The sequence below is a fragment of the Mesoplodon bidens genome (genome assembly GCF_964165515.1).
Source record: "Mesoplodon bidens genome assembly, chromosome: 12".
Lineage (NCBI taxonomy): Eukaryota > Metazoa > Chordata > Mammalia > Artiodactyla > Ziphiidae > Mesoplodon > Mesoplodon bidens.
Window position 1 is genome coordinate 84,119,877 of NC_138168.1, and position 19,010 is coordinate 84,138,886.

At 44.2% G+C, this 19,010-nt stretch overlaps 1 protein-coding gene across 7 annotated transcripts in view; it reads left to right on the forward strand.

Annotated features, from left to right (window-relative positions):
• Window positions 1–15,243, forward strand: part of ARID1B (AT-rich interaction domain 1B) — a gene marked incomplete at its 5' end in the record, with an annotated part of 416,596 nt that extends 401,353 nt beyond the window's left edge. For all 7 annotated transcript variants that reach the window (XM_081251587.1, XM_081251591.1, XM_081251588.1 and 4 more), the window contains 5 exons: window positions 277–427; window positions 4,098–4,194; window positions 5,605–6,388; window positions 8,244–8,374; window positions 10,655–15,243. In XM_081251587.1, the coding sequence (XP_081107713.1) occupies window positions 277–427; window positions 4,098–4,194; window positions 5,605–6,388; window positions 8,244–8,374; window positions 10,655–12,379 (2,888 nt within the window). In that variant the 3' untranslated portion in view covers window positions 12,380–15,243. The remainder of the gene's footprint in view (window positions 1–276; window positions 428–4,097; window positions 4,195–5,604; window positions 6,389–8,243; window positions 8,375–10,654) is intronic.
• Between the last annotated feature and the right edge of the window lie 3,767 nt (window positions 15,244–19,010).

Here is a 19,010-nt window from a genome sequence, read left to right on the forward strand (position 1 = left end):
AATCCTGGGAGTGACGTCCTATCACATTCGTAGGTTCTACCCACACTCAGAGGGAGAGGCTCATACAGGGTGTGTGCAGGGGTGGGGAAGGGGGACCTCAGGGTCCATCTTGGAATCCTGCCCCAAGAGGGCCCATCTTGACTCCAGACCTTATGCTCTTTCATCGGTATTGTTGTCTGTCATATTAAGGATAACAGCAATGACTAGAAAGGGATGTTTGGGCCCTTTGGCTTTTGAAAGCGCCTAATTTTTTGTCTGTTACTGAAAATATTGCAGTGCCTGGAAGTAGTGAGCCGTTTATGACGCAAGGACAGATGCCCACCAGCAGCATGCAGGACATGTATAACCAGAGTCCGTCTGGAGCGATGTCCAGTCTAGGCATGGGGCAGCGGCAGCAGTTTCCCTATGGAGCCAGTTATGATCGAAGGTGAGTGTTTCCTAAGGTGAAGGTGAGATGACTCACTAGAAACTGTGCCCTCCTCACACACACGTTTCTGAGCTCGGGGAGCCGATGGAGTTTCAAAGGATTGTGCGCGTCAGATGGCTGCCTTCAGTCAACGACTGTAACAGGACTGAGGAGAAGGGCCTTGTCCCCAGGCTACCAAGTACAGCTGTATTTTTATTAGCGAGTGCCCAAAAGCACAAATAAGAAATATGCTGGGGCTGGGCTGGCCAGGGCAAGAGTCTTCTCCCTCAGGATGCAAGAGCCAGGGCTGTCAGCACACCGAGACCGCCGCCTCGAGCTTCCACACCTGGCTCCTCCTGTGGCCTCAGCGCCTGCCTTTCTCCCAGAGGCCGAGGTCTGGGCAGTGGTGCCACACTGGGCTGCCAGCAGGCTCAGTGGTAGTGGCTCTTGGTAAGGTCTTCCAGGTGTTGTTTTTTCAGTTGTTTCCACTGTGAACATTTTACACAGGGAGGGAATACTTTGTTCCTTAATAAACATCTCTGAGAAAAGCCAGGGCAGCTTTTTTTTTTTTTTCTTTTTTCAGGACAGCATCTTGATATTAAAATGGCAAGTAAGGTTGCACTACTGGCCCAGATTATTTTAATAAGATAGAAGGAAAGTCATTGAAATGTCTCTGAGAGGAAGCTGCTTCCTAATATAGTGGCTTAGGGTGGACTTCTTTTTGTGAAAAAGGCCCCTGACCTTGGTCCTTACCACGAAGCCCCTTCCCTTGGTTGGCATGTTCGTTACCTCGCTAACGGAGAAGTGCTCAGAAACAAAGCCTTCAATTTAACATTTTTTAATCTTTTTATTTTTTCTAGTTTTATTATGATCAGAGAATTAGGTTCTGTACTTTTTTTTTTTTTTTTTTTTTGCGGTATGCGGGCCTCTCACTGTTGTGGCCTCTCCCGTTGCGGAGCACAGACTCCGGACATGCAGGCTCAGTGGCCATGGCTCACGGGCGCAGCCGCTCCGCGGCATGTGGGATCTTCCCGGACCGGGGCACGAACCCGTGTCCCCTGCATCGGCAGGCGGACTCTCAACCACTGCGCCACCAGGGAAGCCCCAATTTAACATTTTTAAAGAAAACCAGTGGAGGTGCACTAGAAGGCTCCTTCTCTAACTGTCGCCGCACAGGCAGCTCTCAGGACAGGCAGTGGTTTCCATCATTGCCTTGGGATCCCATGTGGCGAGGCCTCCGTCCACACTGCTCCCCTTTCCTCAGTACACATGCTGTAGGTTAGGTAGTGAGGTGTCCCTGGTTTAACACAAAGGAAAAAAGGTTTGAAAAATCACTGTTTTACCAAATAAGGTTTCTTTTTTTTTCTTTTTTTTTTTTTGCGGTACGCGGACCTCTCACTGCCGTGGCCTCTGCTGTTGCGGAGCACAGGCTCCGGACGCGCAGGCTCAGCGGCCATGGCTCACGGGCCCAGCCGCTCCGTGGCATGTGGGATCCTCCCGGACCGGGACACGAACCTGTGTCCCCTGCATCGGCAGACGGACTCTCAACCACTGCGCCACCAGGGAAGCCCCAAATAAGGTTTCTTTCTAGCATTCTCTATGAGCCTGGTTCTTGAGTTACACAGCCTCACATGCTCAAAGCCATGTGGTACTTTCTAATAGTGACTCAGGAATCCCAACTTCTTATTCTGACCTCCTAGTGAAGGTTTATTTGTGAAATCTGCCTCAGTCAGTTACCATTGTGTGATGTCTAGTGTACTGGATCAGGGTTTAACTAAGGTTTGGTTTGTTTTTGAGGGTCCAGGAAAAGCTTTTGGTGAGGGTAGGGGTGAGGGGTAGACTGATGAGATTAAATGGAGAACAGTCATCCTGGGACGTATTCTTAAAGGAACCGAAGCAAATATGCTTTTCTAGGGCTTCCCTGGTGGCGCAGTGGTTGAGAGTCCGCCTGCCGATGCAGGTGACACGGGTTCGTGCCCTGGTCCGGGAAGATCCCACAGGCCGCAGAGCGGCTGGGCCCGTGAGCCATGGCCACTGAGCCTGCGCGTCCGGAGCCTGTGCTCCGCAACGGGAAAGACCACAACAGTGAGAGGCCCGCGTACAGCAAAAGATATATATATATTTATATGCTTTTCTGTTTCTTCTAGAATGCTTTCTGGAATAGTGCATGGCCTAGGTTTAATAGTCATTTTGGCTCTACCACATTAGGATTTACCTCATTAAGTTCTCTCTTCTTAAAAGTGTTACTTGTTCAGCTGAATTTTTTTTTTTTTTTTTGCGGTACGCGGGCCTCTCACTGTTGTGGTCTCTCCCGTTGCGGAGCACAGGCTCCGGATACACAGGCTCAGTGGCCATGGCTCACGGGCCTAGCCGCTCCGCGGCCTATGGGATCTTTCCAGACCGGGGCACGAACCTGTGTCCCCTGCATCGGCAGGCAGACTCTCAACCACTGTGCCACCAGGGAAGCCCTCAGCTGAAATTTTATCCACGTCCATTATATTTTTTTCCTCCTAACTGTAAGCTACCTTCTAGATATCCAAGTCATTAGTAAAAACTTCCCATGTATCTGTTTTACATGTGATATTCTAAAAATTCATTTATTTTCCTTCTTATTCTCACTCCTTGACCAGTTTAGGAGTATGTTCAGTCCAGGTATTCTCTTTCTTACAAGATTCAATATACTAACTACACCAGCTTAGTTTTTAAGTTTTCAATTCATTGCTCTTTTTAACATGCTATTTTTATGGTATTTATAATTTGTCAATATGAAATAAATGTATTGTTCATTCCCATTTTAAGATTTAAGAGAAGTACGTAAATCATCCCTGTTATTCTTTTTTGTAGCCTTTTAGGGTCATAGGACTTTGAAATTTTGAGTAGTTTTGAAATTTTGAGTAGTTTTGTCTATACTTAGTATCATTTGGATTGATTTTGAAGTATCCTTTTAAAAACTTGCACATTTTATATTCATGATGAGAAAGTAAGACATATAAACATTTTCCACCATTATATGCCAATGTTCTGGTACTCCTAGAAATACTGCTTTGATTCTTTGGTTCTCCTGTTCTTTCTTTCTTTTTTTTAGATTTTTAATTTATTTATTTATTTTTGGCTGTGTTGAGTCTTCGTTTCTGTGCGAGGGCTTTCTGTAGTTGCGGCGAGCGGGGGCCACTCTTCATCGCGGTGCGCGGGCCTCTCACTATCGCGGCCTCTCTTGTTGCGGAGCACAGGCTCCAGATGCGCAGGCTCAGCGGCCGTGGCTCACGGGCCCAGTTGCTACGCGGCATGTGGGATCTTCCCAGACCGGGGCTCAAACCCGTGTCCCCTGCATTGCCAGGCAGATTCTCAACCGCTGCGTCACCAGGGAAGCCCCTCCTGTTATTTCTTGCCCTCGTTAATACCTCACATCAGCGTGTGCCATGCCCTCCCCGTCCCTCAGTGGATGGGCGGGGCCTCTCTTCAGAGGAGGAGGGTGTCGGCCGTCCAGCGAGGCTCCTCCCACCCACCGGCCAGGGATTGGCAGCGGCCCCAGAGTGGGTGCTGCCACCCCTTCTGCTGGGAGCTGTACTGCTGCTGCAGCTCACAGCGCCTGTCGGGAGGGTGCAGTGGGGTTTCCAGAAGTGGACTCTTCCTTCCTCTCTTGGCCTGAGGTCCATGGTAAGTGAAGTTTTCTTTGAATGCCTCATTCTAGGCATGAACCTTACGGGCAGCAGTACCCAGGCCAAGGCCCTCCCTCAGGACAGCCAGCATATGGAGGACACCAGCCGGGCCTGTATCCACAGCAGACGGTGAGTTGGTGAGCGGCATGCATCTCTGTGCTTTCTGTTTAAAATTCAAACTCATACTACTTCTGGACAGTTTTAGGAAGTATAACAAAAATGACATATAACAATCAGGTTATGTTTGTTTATGCTAAAAAATATCCCTAGGATTTTGAAATCAGCAAATTAGAAATAGCTCTTGAAAATATAACATGTCGTAGGAAGTTAAGGATATTCATCCTTGTAAATAATAAGCCCAAGTTCAAGTATGGTTTAGACATGTGTGTTCTGTGTCCTATTGTGTCAAATGACATTTTAGCACAAAAATTTGTCGATATGTTTTAAAAAGGATATGTAGGGAAAACAACTTAAAATATTACATACTAATAGTGAAAGTTAATTTGTTTTTAAGAGTAAGATATTAATGACCGCATATTTTCACTTTATAGGATAGGTGTTAGGTTCATGCTGTTTACACAGCGCTGCAGCTCAGAGATGGTGAAGTATGTGAGGTAACCTTGCAGTTATCACGGCCAATGCAGAGGATTGCACAACATGCTGTGGCTTTTCAGACACAGGAATTTGCTGTTTCTAAACAACTTTTCAGGTCTAAGACCTCTTGTAAAATAGAAGGGATTTTAAACATTTAATTTTATTGGAGCACGTTTCTACAGTGAATTGTATTACCAAACCAACTGATCTTAAACAGTTTTCAAGTAAAGTGAAAGAATGCTAATTAACATAGGAGCATCTCCCTCCTTCCCTGTCATCAGGAGCTTCCCACCCTGATCAAGTGCTGGAACCCCCGGCGTCCCTGGGGAGGAGAGTTAGGAGCAGGGCTGCACCAGCCCTGTCCTCATAGGCTTTCATGGAGAATGTGACCCAGACAAGCTGGAAGTCGGGACGGGGCCATGAAATGTCAGGTGTCAGGGGGCACAGGTCCAGTCTGAAGAGCCAGGTTCTGTGTGGAAGTTTTTCTGTAAAGTTAGGCCCAAGGAGTCTGTTGAACCCAGGACCCCTTCAGGCTGGCCCTCAAGGTGCTCAGTCCCTCCCAATGAGGTCTCTCTCTACCTACGGAAGTCACCCTGGTGCATCCCCAAGCCCCTGTTCCGCAGTGCCTCTGTGGTGGTCACCAAAACCATACCCTCCCCAAATTGCAGCCCCGGAAAATACCAGGCGAGAAGCCTTTTTTTTTTCCCCCGCAGAAAATTTGAAGCACATGAAAACAAACCGCGGAAGCTCCTTCAGAGTACGTGACATGGTTTATGTAATACTGAATACAGTGCGTAAATTGTTAGTCCGTAGGTGTTGTGGGAGCTTCCCGTATTCATTTTGAAATGAACATTCCACCAGGTAATAACTGTTTTGCATAATTTAAGTGTGTGATTATACCTGTAAAAGCACATCAGTATGATTTGTCTTTGTGTGAATTTTCAGAATTACAAGCGCCATATGGATGGCATGTATGGGCCTCCAGCCAAACGCCACGAGGGAGACATGTACAACATGCAGTACAGCAACCAGCAGCAAGAGATGTATAACCAGTACGGAAGTTCCTACTCCGGACCCGACAGGAGGCCCATCCAGGGACAGTACCCGTACCCCTACACCAGAGAGAGGATGCAAGGCCCGGGGCAGATACAGGCGCACGGGATCCCCCCTCAGATGATGGGCGGCCCAATGCAGTCGTCCTCCAGCGAAGGGCCTCAGCAGAGTATGTGGGCGACACGCAACGATATGCCTTATCCCTACCAGAGCAGGCAAGGCCCTGGCGGCCCTGCACAGACACCTCCTTACCCAGGCATGAACCGCACGGATGACATGATGGTACCTGATCAAAGGATAAACCACGAGAGCCAGTGGCCTTCTCACGTCAGCCAGCGTCAGCCTTACATGTCCTCTTCAGCCTCCATGCAGCCCATCACGCGCCCGCCTCAGTCATCCTACCAGACGCCACCGTCGCTGCCAAACCACATCTCCAGGGCGCCCAGCCCCGCCTCCTTCCAGCGCTCCCTGGAGAGCCGCATGTCTCCCAGCAAGTCCCCGTTCCTGCCCTCCATGAAGATACAGAAGGTCATGCCCACCGTCCCCACGGCCCAGGTCACGGGGCCGGCCCCCCAGCCGCCCCCAGTCAGAAGGGAGATTACCTTTCCTCCTGGCTCTGTGGAAGCGTCACAGCCCGTCTTGAAGCAAAGGCGGAAGATTACCTCAAAAGATATTGGTAAGCGCTGCCAAGGCTCTGCTCCTGAAGTGAATTCCTGTCGTGGTCTAGAATTTTAACTTTAGGTTGGATGTAGTTGCTTAATCTCAAAGGGATGCCATCCTGTGACCACAGACTATCAGGACGTGTTTCTGTGCAGGAGCAACAGTTGGAAGCCGCTCATGTGAATTAAGCAGTAGTGCCAGAGGGGAGCGAGGGTTAAAATGGCATTTTTACGTGTGAGTGTTATTTGTGAGAGAGGGTAGAGCTCCAGGTGAGAGGCCAGGGATTCCTCGGTGACTGTGGACTGTGTTTTGGGCTTAAAGATTTGATCTTAACCAAACACTTCATCTCTGCCATGTGTGCCTAATAGAACAGCTGCCAGGCTGATGAAACGCTAGGGCGGCCTGAGAAGATTTGACGGCAGGTCACTCTGTAATTTTGGCAACAACATACAGACAGTGAGTTTCCCCAGGAGCTAAACAGAAAACTGACTGTGCTATGTAGGTAGATACATGATGTGCAGTACGGAACTTCATATGACACGATACACAGAATTGTTGTAATCCGTGCAGCACTGCTGATAGCGGCCGAGGATCTCTTTCCGTTGAACGCTGATGTCACTTATTCATCCTATTCGGAGCGTTCTGAATGCTAAGGAGAGATTCGGAGTATCTGGGAGTACCCGGAGTTTTTCTGCATTATTTTTGAAGTACTTTTTAACACAGCAAAGGAAATAATAGAGTTCAGTTGTATAAAAATTTTTTTCCAAAAATCTCAGAATCAGTTGGCTTGAAATCATTTGCAGTGATTAGAAAATTAAAGCCATTAAGGGTGTTTTCAATCACTGGACATTAAGGATGTATATGGGGGGTGGGGAGTAAGGAGTTCTACATAGAGAGGGTACTGGAGGCGAGAGAGAGATAGACCCTGAGCACCGTGTTACGTATGGAAATATATATGTAAAAATATACGCATGTATTTGTGTGTTTATGTGTGTGTGTATAGGTGTTTAAATAAATATATATATTTATTTATTTAAATTTTTAAAAAATTTCTTAGTCCATGTTATACCAACCTAGGGAAACTTATGTTCCTTATTTTAAAATGAAAGCTTGCCTTTTCTACTGCCAAAGTATTATGTGCCTATCTTAGAAAATTTGAAAACTAGATGAAATTAAAATAAAGGTGGAAACCCATGGCCCCACACAGGAGCTTGCTGTTGGCGTCTGGCCTGGCTGCTGCTGTGGGGAGTTCTGACTGCTGGAACCACGTGCTGCCGCCGGTTCCTGAGATGGCTTCGCTTGAAATTTCAGACACATGATGGGCCTCTCCCCCCAGCCCCATCTTTTGACAGATCTTACAGATCTTTCCTCTTATCGCTCTGGCTCAAGCCAACCTCCTGAAAAACCTGAACCGTCGAAGTGCTAATACTTGTCAGCAGCATGTTGTGTGGGCAGGAGCTCAGACAGAAGACAGCACGGGAGAATGAAGGCTGTGTATCTGAGAAGGTGCTGTTGGGGAATTAAATTCTGCTTATATCCTGCGTATTCACCAGCCTTCGGAAGATGCCACTTTGAGACATTTGTGAACGGAGCGAAAGAAGACGCACAGAAGGGCTCATTCATGCTTACCCACTCCCACCTCTGTTTCACCTGCAAAGCAAAAAGCTCTTCAGCCACAGTTTCTTAATGCGGCTGTGTCACCTCCACCTAAGAATCTGAAATGACCATGTTTCACTGTCCCTCAGAACATTGGTTTAAAATCAGTATTTAACTTAACACTCTGCTTCTTTTTCTTATTCTTTTGTTATTTTCTCTTCTTTCATGCGTAGAGTTACTATTAATCATGTCCATGTTTTTTCCCCCGTTTTTAGTTACTCCTGAGGCCTGGCGTGTGATGATGTCCCTTAAGTCAGGACTTCTGGCTGAGAGTACTTGGGCTTTGGACACTGTTAATATTCTTCTCTATGATGACAGTACTGTCGCTACTTTCAGTCTCTCCCAGGTAAGCCGGCACCAGTCCAGCTGAGACCACATCAGAATAAGAAAGGGACGTAGTGCCTAATGCTTATTACGCTAAGGCCTGAGGTAATTAGCACGCACCAGCTAACATGTGTTTTTATCATTGCAGCTGTCATAAACCAACATCAATCGATGTATAGTTGTCTGAGAATTTTGTCTGGAATAATAATTTATTTCAGTCTTTAGTATAACTACACACATACCTATATTTCTCATAAGAAAATAGTGACCTTGTGTGTACATGTGTGTATGTATATGGAATAGACAATAGTGGTAAAATTAAATTGTTGTTCAGAATGAATATTGGCAGGCCAATGGGAATGAATCCAAATGTAACATAAAGTTAGGGCTGTAGTCAGTGTTGGATGAGACATTACCATGCAGTAGATAGCAGTGAGACATGACCCTATTTTCCAGGGGGCCCTAACATCTTTCTTGTATTAAAAAGAAATGTGAAATTTAAAGAGAATTTTTATATTATGGGAAATGTATGGTATTGGGTTGGCCAGAAAGTTCGTTCGGGTTTGGTCTGTTACGGAAACCCGAACGAACTTTTTGGCCAAACCAATATGACGGGGAAGTCGAGAAAACAGTTTAAGAAACCCCCTTGTACCCATCGTTCTGCTGCAATAGTAATGAGGTCAATGGCCAAACTTGTTTCTTGGTCTATTCCCTCTGTCTCTGCCTCCCTCAAGGCTATTTTGAAGCAGTCATTTACAAGCCTACTACTTAAAAAAAAAAAAAAAAAACCCTCCTTTGTTCTGTTCTAGTCTTCAAGTAGCTTCCAGCGTAATAGCTGGAAGAGAGCAAGGGAGCACAGGATTAGGACAAAGGCCCAAGAGTCAGCTGGACGACAGACTTCTAAAGAACTATCTAGAAACAAAAACCAGAAAAGGTTACTTTCCGTTCTGTGTATGAACAACTCTGCTTTCGCCGAAAAAAGCCAAAACGTCTAATTGCATTGCTTCTACTGAACTAGGACCAGAATCTTCCACTTCCTCCTTCTCCTCTCATTTAAGTCCTCATTACAGCCCTGAAAGGCAATTCTTCAGTTGATAGCAAGTATATTAATAAGGTCATAAACACTGCATGAAATACATTTTAACAGAAAATAAGTATTAAAAGAATATATACTACCTTTGCTAGAGGAATAAATTCTCGTCCTTATGCTAGGTGAACTAACTGCCCTTGAGGACACTTTTTCATAACCAGAATCGTGTCAGCAATTTTCCCTCTTCCCTTGCCCTGGGAAGAAACTAAGCTTTAAGTTGGGGGCGGGGTGGGAGGGGGGGTGACATCCAAACCTCCACCTGAAAAATTGTGCCTTCATCCCCTAAAGGCAAGTACTACCTGGTTGGTCCTTGGGTTTCCTCTTACTTCTTAATAATTGTTTCAAACCCACTTTCAGGAAACTTACAGCAGGATATGAAATTATGGTTGATTTCCATAACATCTGTCCTTAAGAAATCCTTGTTCACTTACTTACCCTTTATCATCCCTAAATGCAGCGGCATGGGGTTGAGGGAGGGGATCAGGCCAGTTGCTAACCATGGAGTATGTTGGTTTTCTTGATATAAACATTTGCTTAAAGGAAACAGAGATGGTTCTCATAGTGGCTTTTGTCTTTCACCTGGAGTTGTGAATAGCTGAAATATAAAAGTGCATTCTGTGAAACATTCTCATTCATTTATCAGGGACTAAATTGATTTGTGTTTATGAGCTACTACATTGCTGAAATTATCTTCTCCCCCAAATATATGGAGAATGTAAATTAGAATAGCCTATGGCACCTGAGACAAAAATAACCATAAAATCCTAAGAATAATAACCGTAAAAATCCAGGCAAGCAAAGTTTCAGATAAATAAGAGGACAGACTCAGTTTGGGTAAATGAGTCTAGAAAATCCACGTTCCCACTCTTCTAGTCATGATTGCATTGTGTCTAAATCAGAAACAAAGGTACAGAACAGCAGAGCTCTCCCTCACTGATAATATCAGAAATGTGGAAATAACAAGTTTTCACGTTGACACTGTAAGAAAGTAAACAGCAAATAAGAAAGATGGTAAATGTTGGTTTGATCAATAATGAAAAATTCAGGAAGATAGTTCTAGCTGACATATGGTTTCTCTTTCCTGGCCTAGCCAAAAAGGAATTAAAACATGAAATAATCATAGCAAATGCATTGCCAGCTATCAGCATTTTCACCCACTCAGTCGCACCTGAGGTTATGACACGGTACCTCTTCTCTTTCTCGTCTCTCTAGTTGTCCGGATTTCTCGAACTTTTAGTAGAGTACTTTAGGAAATGCCTGATTGACATTTTTGGGATTCTTATGGAATATGAAGTGGGAGACCCCAGCCAAAAAGCACTTGATCACAATGTGGTAAAGAGAGATGACAGCCAGTCCTTGGCCGACGATTCTGGGAAAGAGGAAGAAGATGCCGAATGTATTGATGAGGAGGAGGACGAGGAGGAAGAGGAGGAGGAAGACGGTGGGAAGGCGGAGATTGAGGACAGGAGCAGCACGGCTTTGGCCTCCCCCGATGCCACCGTGGATCCAAAGGAGAAGCCCAGGCAAGCCAGTAAGTTTGACAAGCTGCCAATAAAGATAGTCAAAAAGAACAACCTGTTTGTCGTCGACCGGTCTGACAAGCTGGGTCGTGTTCAGGAGTTCAGCAGTGGACTTCTGCACTGGCAGCTCGGTGGTGGGGACACCACCGAGCACATCCAGACTCACTTTGAGAGTAAGATGGAAATTCCTCCTCGCAGGCGTCCACCTCCCCCCTTAAGCTCCACAGGTAGAAAGAAAGAGCAAGAAGGCAAAGGGGATTCTGAAGAGCAGCAAGAGAAAAGCATCATTGCAACCATCGATGATGTCCTGTCTGCTCGGCCGGGGGCTCTTCCTGAAGACGCACACCCTGGCACCCAGACCGAGAGCAGTAAGTTTCCCTTTGGGATCCATCAAGCCAAAAGTCACCGCAATATCAAGCTGCTGGAGGACGAGCCGAGGAGCCGGGACGAGGCTCCGCTGTGCACCGTCGCGCACTGGCAGGACTCGCTGGCTAAGCGCTGCATCTGCGTGTCGAATATCGTCCGGAGCTTGTCTTTTGTGCCTGGGAATGACGCTGAAATGTCCAAACATCCGGGCTTGGTGCTGATCCTAGGGAAGCTGATTCTTCTTCACCACGAGCATCCCGAGAGAAAACGAGCGCCGCAGACCTACGAGAAGGAGGAAGACGAGGACAAAGGGGTGGCCTGCAGCAAAGAGGAGTGGTGGTGGGACTGCCTCGAGGTCTTGAGGGACAACACGTTGGTCACCTTGGCCAACATTTCTGGGCAGCTAGACTTGTCTGCTTACACGGAAAGCATCTGCTTGCCAATATTGGATGGCTTGCTGCACTGGATGGTGTGCCCGTCGGCAGAGGCACAAGACCCCTTTCCCACTGTGGGACCCAACTCTGTCCTGTCGCCTCAGAGACTTGTGCTGGAGACGCTCTGTAAACTCAGCATCCAGGACAACAATGTGGACCTGATCTTGGCTACGCCTCCATTTAGTCGTCAGGAGAAATTCTATGCCACGTTAGTTAGGTACGTTGGGGATCGCAAAAACCCAGTCTGTCGAGAAATGTCCATGGCGCTTTTATCGAACCTTGCCCAAGGGGACGCGCTGGCTGCAAGGGCAATAGCTGTGCAGAAAGGAAGCATCGGGAACTTGATAAGCTTCCTAGAGGATGGGGTCACGATGGCCCAGTATCAGCAGAGCCAGCATAACCTCATGCACATGCAGCCCCCACCTCTAGAGCCCCCTAGCGTGGACATGATGTGCAGGGCGGCCAAGGCTCTGCTGGCCATGGCCAGAGTGGACGAGAACCGCTCCGAGTTCCTTCTGCACGAGGGTCGATTGCTGGATATCTCGATATCAGCCGTCCTGAACTCTCTGGTTGCGTCTGTCATCTGTGATGTACTGTTTCAGATTGGGCAGTTATGACATCAGGGAGAAGGCAGCATGTGTGAGTGAAGACTAGAGGCTCCCGTATAACTGGCTGTTTTCTGTTCTTGTTTCTCCAGTGTAGGAAGATGGAAAGAAAATCTTTTCTCCTCTGCCCCAGCCACTATTTACCAATTGGGAATTAAAGAGAGAATTAATTCGAACAGTTATGAAATTCATATTTGCCATCTGTGTGTATAAGTACATCCTTTTGGGTTTTTTTTTTATTTTGTTGTTGTTTTTTTTTAACCAAAGTTGCTGTCTAGTGCATTCAAAGGTCACTTTTTGTTTTTCACCGGTTTTCTTTTTAATGTGCTTTTTCCATGTCTTACTGCATTTTTTGGGAAGCGAATTGACTTTAAAGAAAAAAGTTACGGTAAAAGATGCTAAGATGGGAAAATGTCACCACTCTGAGGCAAAAAGGTGAAAAATTATCAATTTCCTAGCTGTGTTATTCTTCAAATAATGAAAAAATAAAAACTATATCCCATCGCCCAAAGCTCTGTGCAATAGAAACTTCTAGAGACGTAGGTATAGGGGCTCACGGAGGTGTGTCAGTCAGCTGTCAAAGTATGAAATGATACTGGTTTCTCCACAGGAAAATGGTTACATTAGGCTAGGAGCAAAAACAATGTTTCTTTAAGTTAAGATTGAAAACACATACCTGACAACGATCAACAGAAATTGCTTCCTCACCACTACCGTCATGTCTGCTGTCTGTTGTTTGACCTTCCACATGACAGTTCTTCACAATTCCTTTAATCATTTTTTAAATATTTTTTTTACTGCCTATGGGCTGTGATGTATATAGAAGTTGTACATTAAACATACCCTCATTTTTTCTTTTCTTTTTTCCTTTTTTTTTTTTTTAGTACAGAGTTTTTAGTTTCTTTTTCATGATGTGGTAACTACGAAGTGATGGTAGATTTAAATAATTTTTTATTTTTATTTTATATATTTTTTCATTAGGGCCATATCTCCAAAAAAAAGAAAAAATACAAAAAACAAAAACAAACAAAAAAAAACAAAAAAAAGAGGGTAATGTACAAGTTTCTGTATGTATAAAGTCATGCTCTATTTCGGGAGAGCAGCTGATCACAATTTGCTTCATGAATCAAGGTGTGGAAATGGTTGCATATGGATTGATTTAGACAATGGTTACCAGTACAGACAAAAAGAAAAAAATACAGCTAAAAGGAAGAAACACAACTTCAAAGATTTTTCAGTGAAGAGAATCCACATTTGTATTTCAAGATAATGTAGTTTAAAAAAAAAGAAAACAACTTGATGTAAATTCCTCCTTTTCCTCTGGCTTAATGAATATCATTTATTCAGTATAAAATCTTTATATGTTCCACATGTTAAGAATAAATGTACATTAAATCTTGTTAAGCACTGTGATGGGTGTTCTTGAATACTGTTCTAGTTTCCTTAAAGTGGTTTCATAGTAACCAAGTAACAAGAAATAGGGGAAAAACAGCCCTGTACTAACATAGCCCCTCGTTAAGAAACCCTGAGGTCGGGAGGGACCTTTAAGGGTTACCTACTTGAGAGTGGGGAGCAGCAGTTTGATTTTCTCAAAGTATTTAGCTAATTAGTCTTTGTTTGAAGCAATCAACTCTAACAACATTGAGGTATGAGAATTTTCAGTGTGCATGGGAGGTGGCTGCTGGCCCTTGAGGTGAGATCCCAGGAGCTCACTGGCCTGCCACGTTTTAACACCCTGCCTTTTTCTATCCCCATCTTAATTTCGATCAGAGTTCAATCTATTCCATGTTTCTCTCGTGTGCCTCAAAGTTATTTTGCATTAGTTTACTCCACCGTGTATAATATTTATATTGTGCAATGTTAAAAAGAATATGTTATATTGTATGTGGTGTACATAGTGCAAAGTGATTATTTCTATTTCAGGGCATATTAATATCCTCATATTCCTTCCTACCCGGTGCACAGCAGCTTTTTAATACTTGTCACTTCTAATTTAAACTTTTTCTTCCTGGGTCGTTGACTGCTGTTATGTAACGATCAATTTCTCTGAAACGGCTGCAGAGTCCGGCTGTTAGCGGACACCCTTCTGACTCTACCTCTTTGCACCACCTTACAATCTCAGCAGACTCAGAAATTCCAAGTCCATTCGCCAGACCTGTTACCCGGGCGAACATTTCTCATGGTAATACACGGAAGAGTTAGACAAGAGCACTCAGTTATCATCAGAGTGTGAAACAGGACTCCATCCAGTGTTACAAGAAAAAATTCTGTCTGCAAGCATTCTCATCATCTGGCAACTCCCACATTACTTAGTCTTCTTATACAACAAGGCAGCCAAATATATGTTGAATTTAAAACCCATTTATAATTCTCCTTTAAATACATCTGCTTGCTAAGAACATATTCTAGTGCTCCAACCTTCAAATACGGAGATTTGTAAGAGGGAATTCAATATTATTCTAATTTCTCTCTTACAGAGTATGAATAAAAGGTATACACAAACTTTGAAGTTTGTCAATCAAAAGAGTAAAATCATTACAAAAGACTGTTGTTGTCATGGTTGTTATCGATACCTAGAGTCTGAGCAACAAGATTTTACATACGATACACAGCATAATCTCTATAATAACCCAGGAAGATTTTAGCACCCTTTCTACATTTTCACCCCAGAATGAAGACTACAGAAGCCCTTGAAGAACTTACAGCCTGCCTGAGATCATCTTGCCTACAAACTGAGTTATTGCTTTGTCCTAAAAATGAGTTGTTTTTTTTTTCCTATGAGGCTTTTCAGAAATTTACAGGATGCCCATACTTTAAATGTGTACCAAAAAAAAAAAAAAAAAAAAAAAGATTAAAATAAAGGTGCAAAGAAAGTTTAGTATTTTGGAATGGTGCTATAAAGTTGAATCTGTTGGTATTTGAGTGAATTTTTTAATGTCACAAGATATTACTGGGTGGCATGTGTGCAGAAATAACTATTCAAATGTTTTGTTTGAGATTGAGAATGATATAGAATCAGTTTTTATTGGTGAATGTGGCCTATTCAAAAACTAGTTAGGCAGTTTTTTTAAAGTTATAATGGAGAACAATTTTTTAAAGGGGGTATGAGCAGTTTGGTGATAAAGAATGTAAGCTATTAACTACCTCTTTTACGAAAAGAAAATGGCTTTAGCCCTGAAATCATCCATTTAAAACCTGCTGGAAATATTTCATTTTTTATCAAACACCATGTACAGATTCCATATCTGTTCACCTGCAAGGAAGCAAAGAAAGTATTATAAATGAGCCAAAGTGACAATTCAAACAGCCCATTTTCTTCTTGCTGAGTTCTGTTTCACTTCTTTATCTGGGGAGCTGAGCGCAGCTGCCTGATAGGCCCGCACTCCACCATCCCGTCAGCTCCCTTGGAGAACCTCAGAGTCAATGAGCTTTTAAAAATGCCAATACGTATTTTTGGTGATAGTATATAACCTGCTAAGACGTCACGTTATTCATTAATTCAGCAGCAATGCACTGAGCACATGCTGCGTGCCAAGCTCTGTTCTAGGTGCTGAAGGGGCGTTCATGAGCCAAGACCCTGATGCAGTTATGTCCAGGTCGTTCTTGTCAGACAATTACAGAAATAAACTCATCTTCCAAATACAGCTTTTATGCATTGAGAACACTGAGTACATTTTGTTGACTTAAGAAGTGAAGTGAGGATCTAGCTGTGGGAATTGGGGTCTGGTATAAGAAGAGTTCTGGACTAAAATCAGAACTCAGTCAACTCTCAGCTGGGGCCTGACCCACATGCTTGTGAGCTCTAGAAAACGCAGTGGGACAGCCGGTCTCTGAGGCCCCTTCCAGCCCTACAGTGTGACTCTAAAGCGTCCGGTTCCCTTCCTGATTCTCTGCACGCGAGGGTGCTTGTACGTTCCCGAGTGGAGGGGAAAAAGCCAGAGTCAGTAGCCTGGCACCCAGTGATCCCAGCTTACGTGATCAGCCCTTGGAAGTTCAGGAATTGACTGAAACTATACAAGAAGACCTTATTTAAGGGCTTTTTTGTTCTTAAATTCCACAGACCGCCACACGCGCCCATGCCCATCTGCAGTCACTGTGTTTCATGCTTCTATCTGCTGATTTCCAGTCCTACATTTGTTTTATGATGATCCAAGTCGTGCAATCCCCTCAAATGCCAAAGTCAAGTTAATTCACTTGGGATTTAAATATATGAAACCCTGAGGGGAAGGTGGGGAAGGAACATCAAATGTGTCCCAAAGTATGAGACTCATTTTTCTTCCTGAATCTGATTTCAAGGACTTTTTCAAGTTATACTCCAGCTTTTTCTAAAGTATAGTCTAAGAAACAGAGGAGATCTAAAAAAAAAAAAAAAAAAAAAAAAAACCACTCCTCACATGTTCCCCTCTTGGGCATCTATAATCCATAGTATCACATTAAAGACTGAGAAATCCTACAAAAAAAATCTGTTTATCCCAAGTACTGAGTATTTCCTGACTTAATCAACCTTGGAATTTTTTTTTTTTTTTTTTTTTGCAGTACGCGGGCCTCTCACCGTTGTGGCCTCTCCCGTTGCGGAGCACAGGCTCCGGACGCGCAGGCCCAATGGCCATGGCTCACGGGACCAGCCGCTCCGCGGCATGTGGGATCTTCCCAGAGCGGGGCACGAACCCGTGTCCCCTGCATCGGCAGGTGGACTCTCAACCACTGCGCCACCAGGGAAGCCCGGAAATTTTTTTTTAATCCATATAAACGTGCTGCAGAGCTTTGGGAAATAACTGCATTAGCCGAGGATCATGCTTGACTTCTAAACATCCATGTTCCTTGCTTATCCTCCGTGTATTCTTATTTCTTAAACTGAAATTGAGATGTCCTCGTTGAAGGAGACGTCACGGGATCTTCTCTTGCTATCTCCGTGACCTTCAGCAAGGTAAGGTCACTTACCTTGTGAGTGAAACTCACTTCCTCACCTGTAATGTGGGTGTAACACCTACCTCAAGATTGGTGAGGGTTAAATTAGATAATTGTATAAAGGTCTTGTAACCTAAGCGATTACTGTATATTAATCCCAAACGTACATAAACACTTTCCGTTTGGTGAGTGCCCGAAAGTGTATTTCACGTAATTTAAAAATCTGGTCTAAGAGAGAATCTTTCCATTTTCATAGTCACACAGTTTGTGTGACTTGTTTGTTTGTTTTCGGTTTTCTAGTAAAAGCCATAAAAGCTTAGTCTATTGATTGGTTGTGTTTAGTGCCAAGGGTGATTCTGCATAATTTCTCTACTGAATGTCAGTTTTGGCTGTCAGATATCCAGAGGTGGTAGGAGACCTCACCTTTCATTCTGCAGGCCTGGGGGAAGAAGCACATCTCTGGAATACAGTGCAGTCATGCAGTAAACTTGTCCTGTCCTGTCCTTCTTAAAAAAAAAGTGGCTCATAACATATTTCAGGGGTCAAATATCACAGGTGGCCGATCACAGTGTTTTCTTTGCTATTCCTTTTCATCTGATGTGCACAGCAGAGAGCTTCCCTAGAGAAAAAGGACTGCAGTCTTCACACTTAGCTGGAGATGGGCCATATATCTGTGGGATATAGAAGTAGAATTAAGGATGTTCTTCATTTCCGTGTAAGCTTAAGGTCAGGTAAATAAATGAAGCCTGGGCTTTGATCTTCTGCATAAATTTGGTATTTAGCTGGCCCTGGATCTGTATGTTCAACAAACTAGATTTTTCCAAAGACTTACGGAACCTAAACTTGGATTCAGCTCCTTGAAGATATCCTTGTCCAAACAAAAGCGATTCCTTCAGGCAAGAACCAGCAGCATTTATAACACTGCTTACTGGTAAGTGGTAATTACTTCACATTTGGATGTTTTTTGCACTTGAAAGAATTTTGTAGCTATTAGTTGTTCTTTATAGAAGCCTTAGTATAGAACATTATAACATCCGTTCTCGCAGAACAGAATCAGAGGCTGACACACAAAGTAGTTGGAAAAAAACCGTTCCAAGAATGTATATTTGCCTCAAAAATGTTTTCAGCTTTATGCCAAATCCAGAGGAGACACGGACTTTTAAAACAGAAGCCATGAAGTATGTTAGCCACAGATTGAAGCAGGGGGATGGGGGTGTCTTTTGTAAAGTCTCATGACCAAGACACAATGTCGTATGCTCACTTTACATCTGTGCCTCTGTTCAAGGGAACACAGTCTAAATTCAAACCAAAATCAGCAACTTCTGTGCAATGCTCTGTCCTTGTATGACAGGTCCTTCCAACAGTCTCTCTCTGCTGTCATCTTCATAGTCCTCAAGAGCTTCATCTGTATGTTTTGTGTTGAGATACAAACATAATTATCATCCACTCCCTGGTGTTAAGCTACCCATGTTACAGGTCTCAGTCCTCCAAGCCTGCCTTGGGCCTCCCTTCTCACCTCCAGGGTTGTGTGAACTGTGAGAAACTCAGGATTACGTCCCTACTGGACACAAGATACTCTGCCAAGGACAGATTCCCAAGACATGTCAGATTTTCAAATACATCATAACACTTGGAATGTAAATTTCCTCAAAAGTACTGTTGGGCCCATGGGCTTTTCATAGATGATACTTTATGAGAAACTAGAATGAACCAAACCCCAGGTGGCTTTAAATCG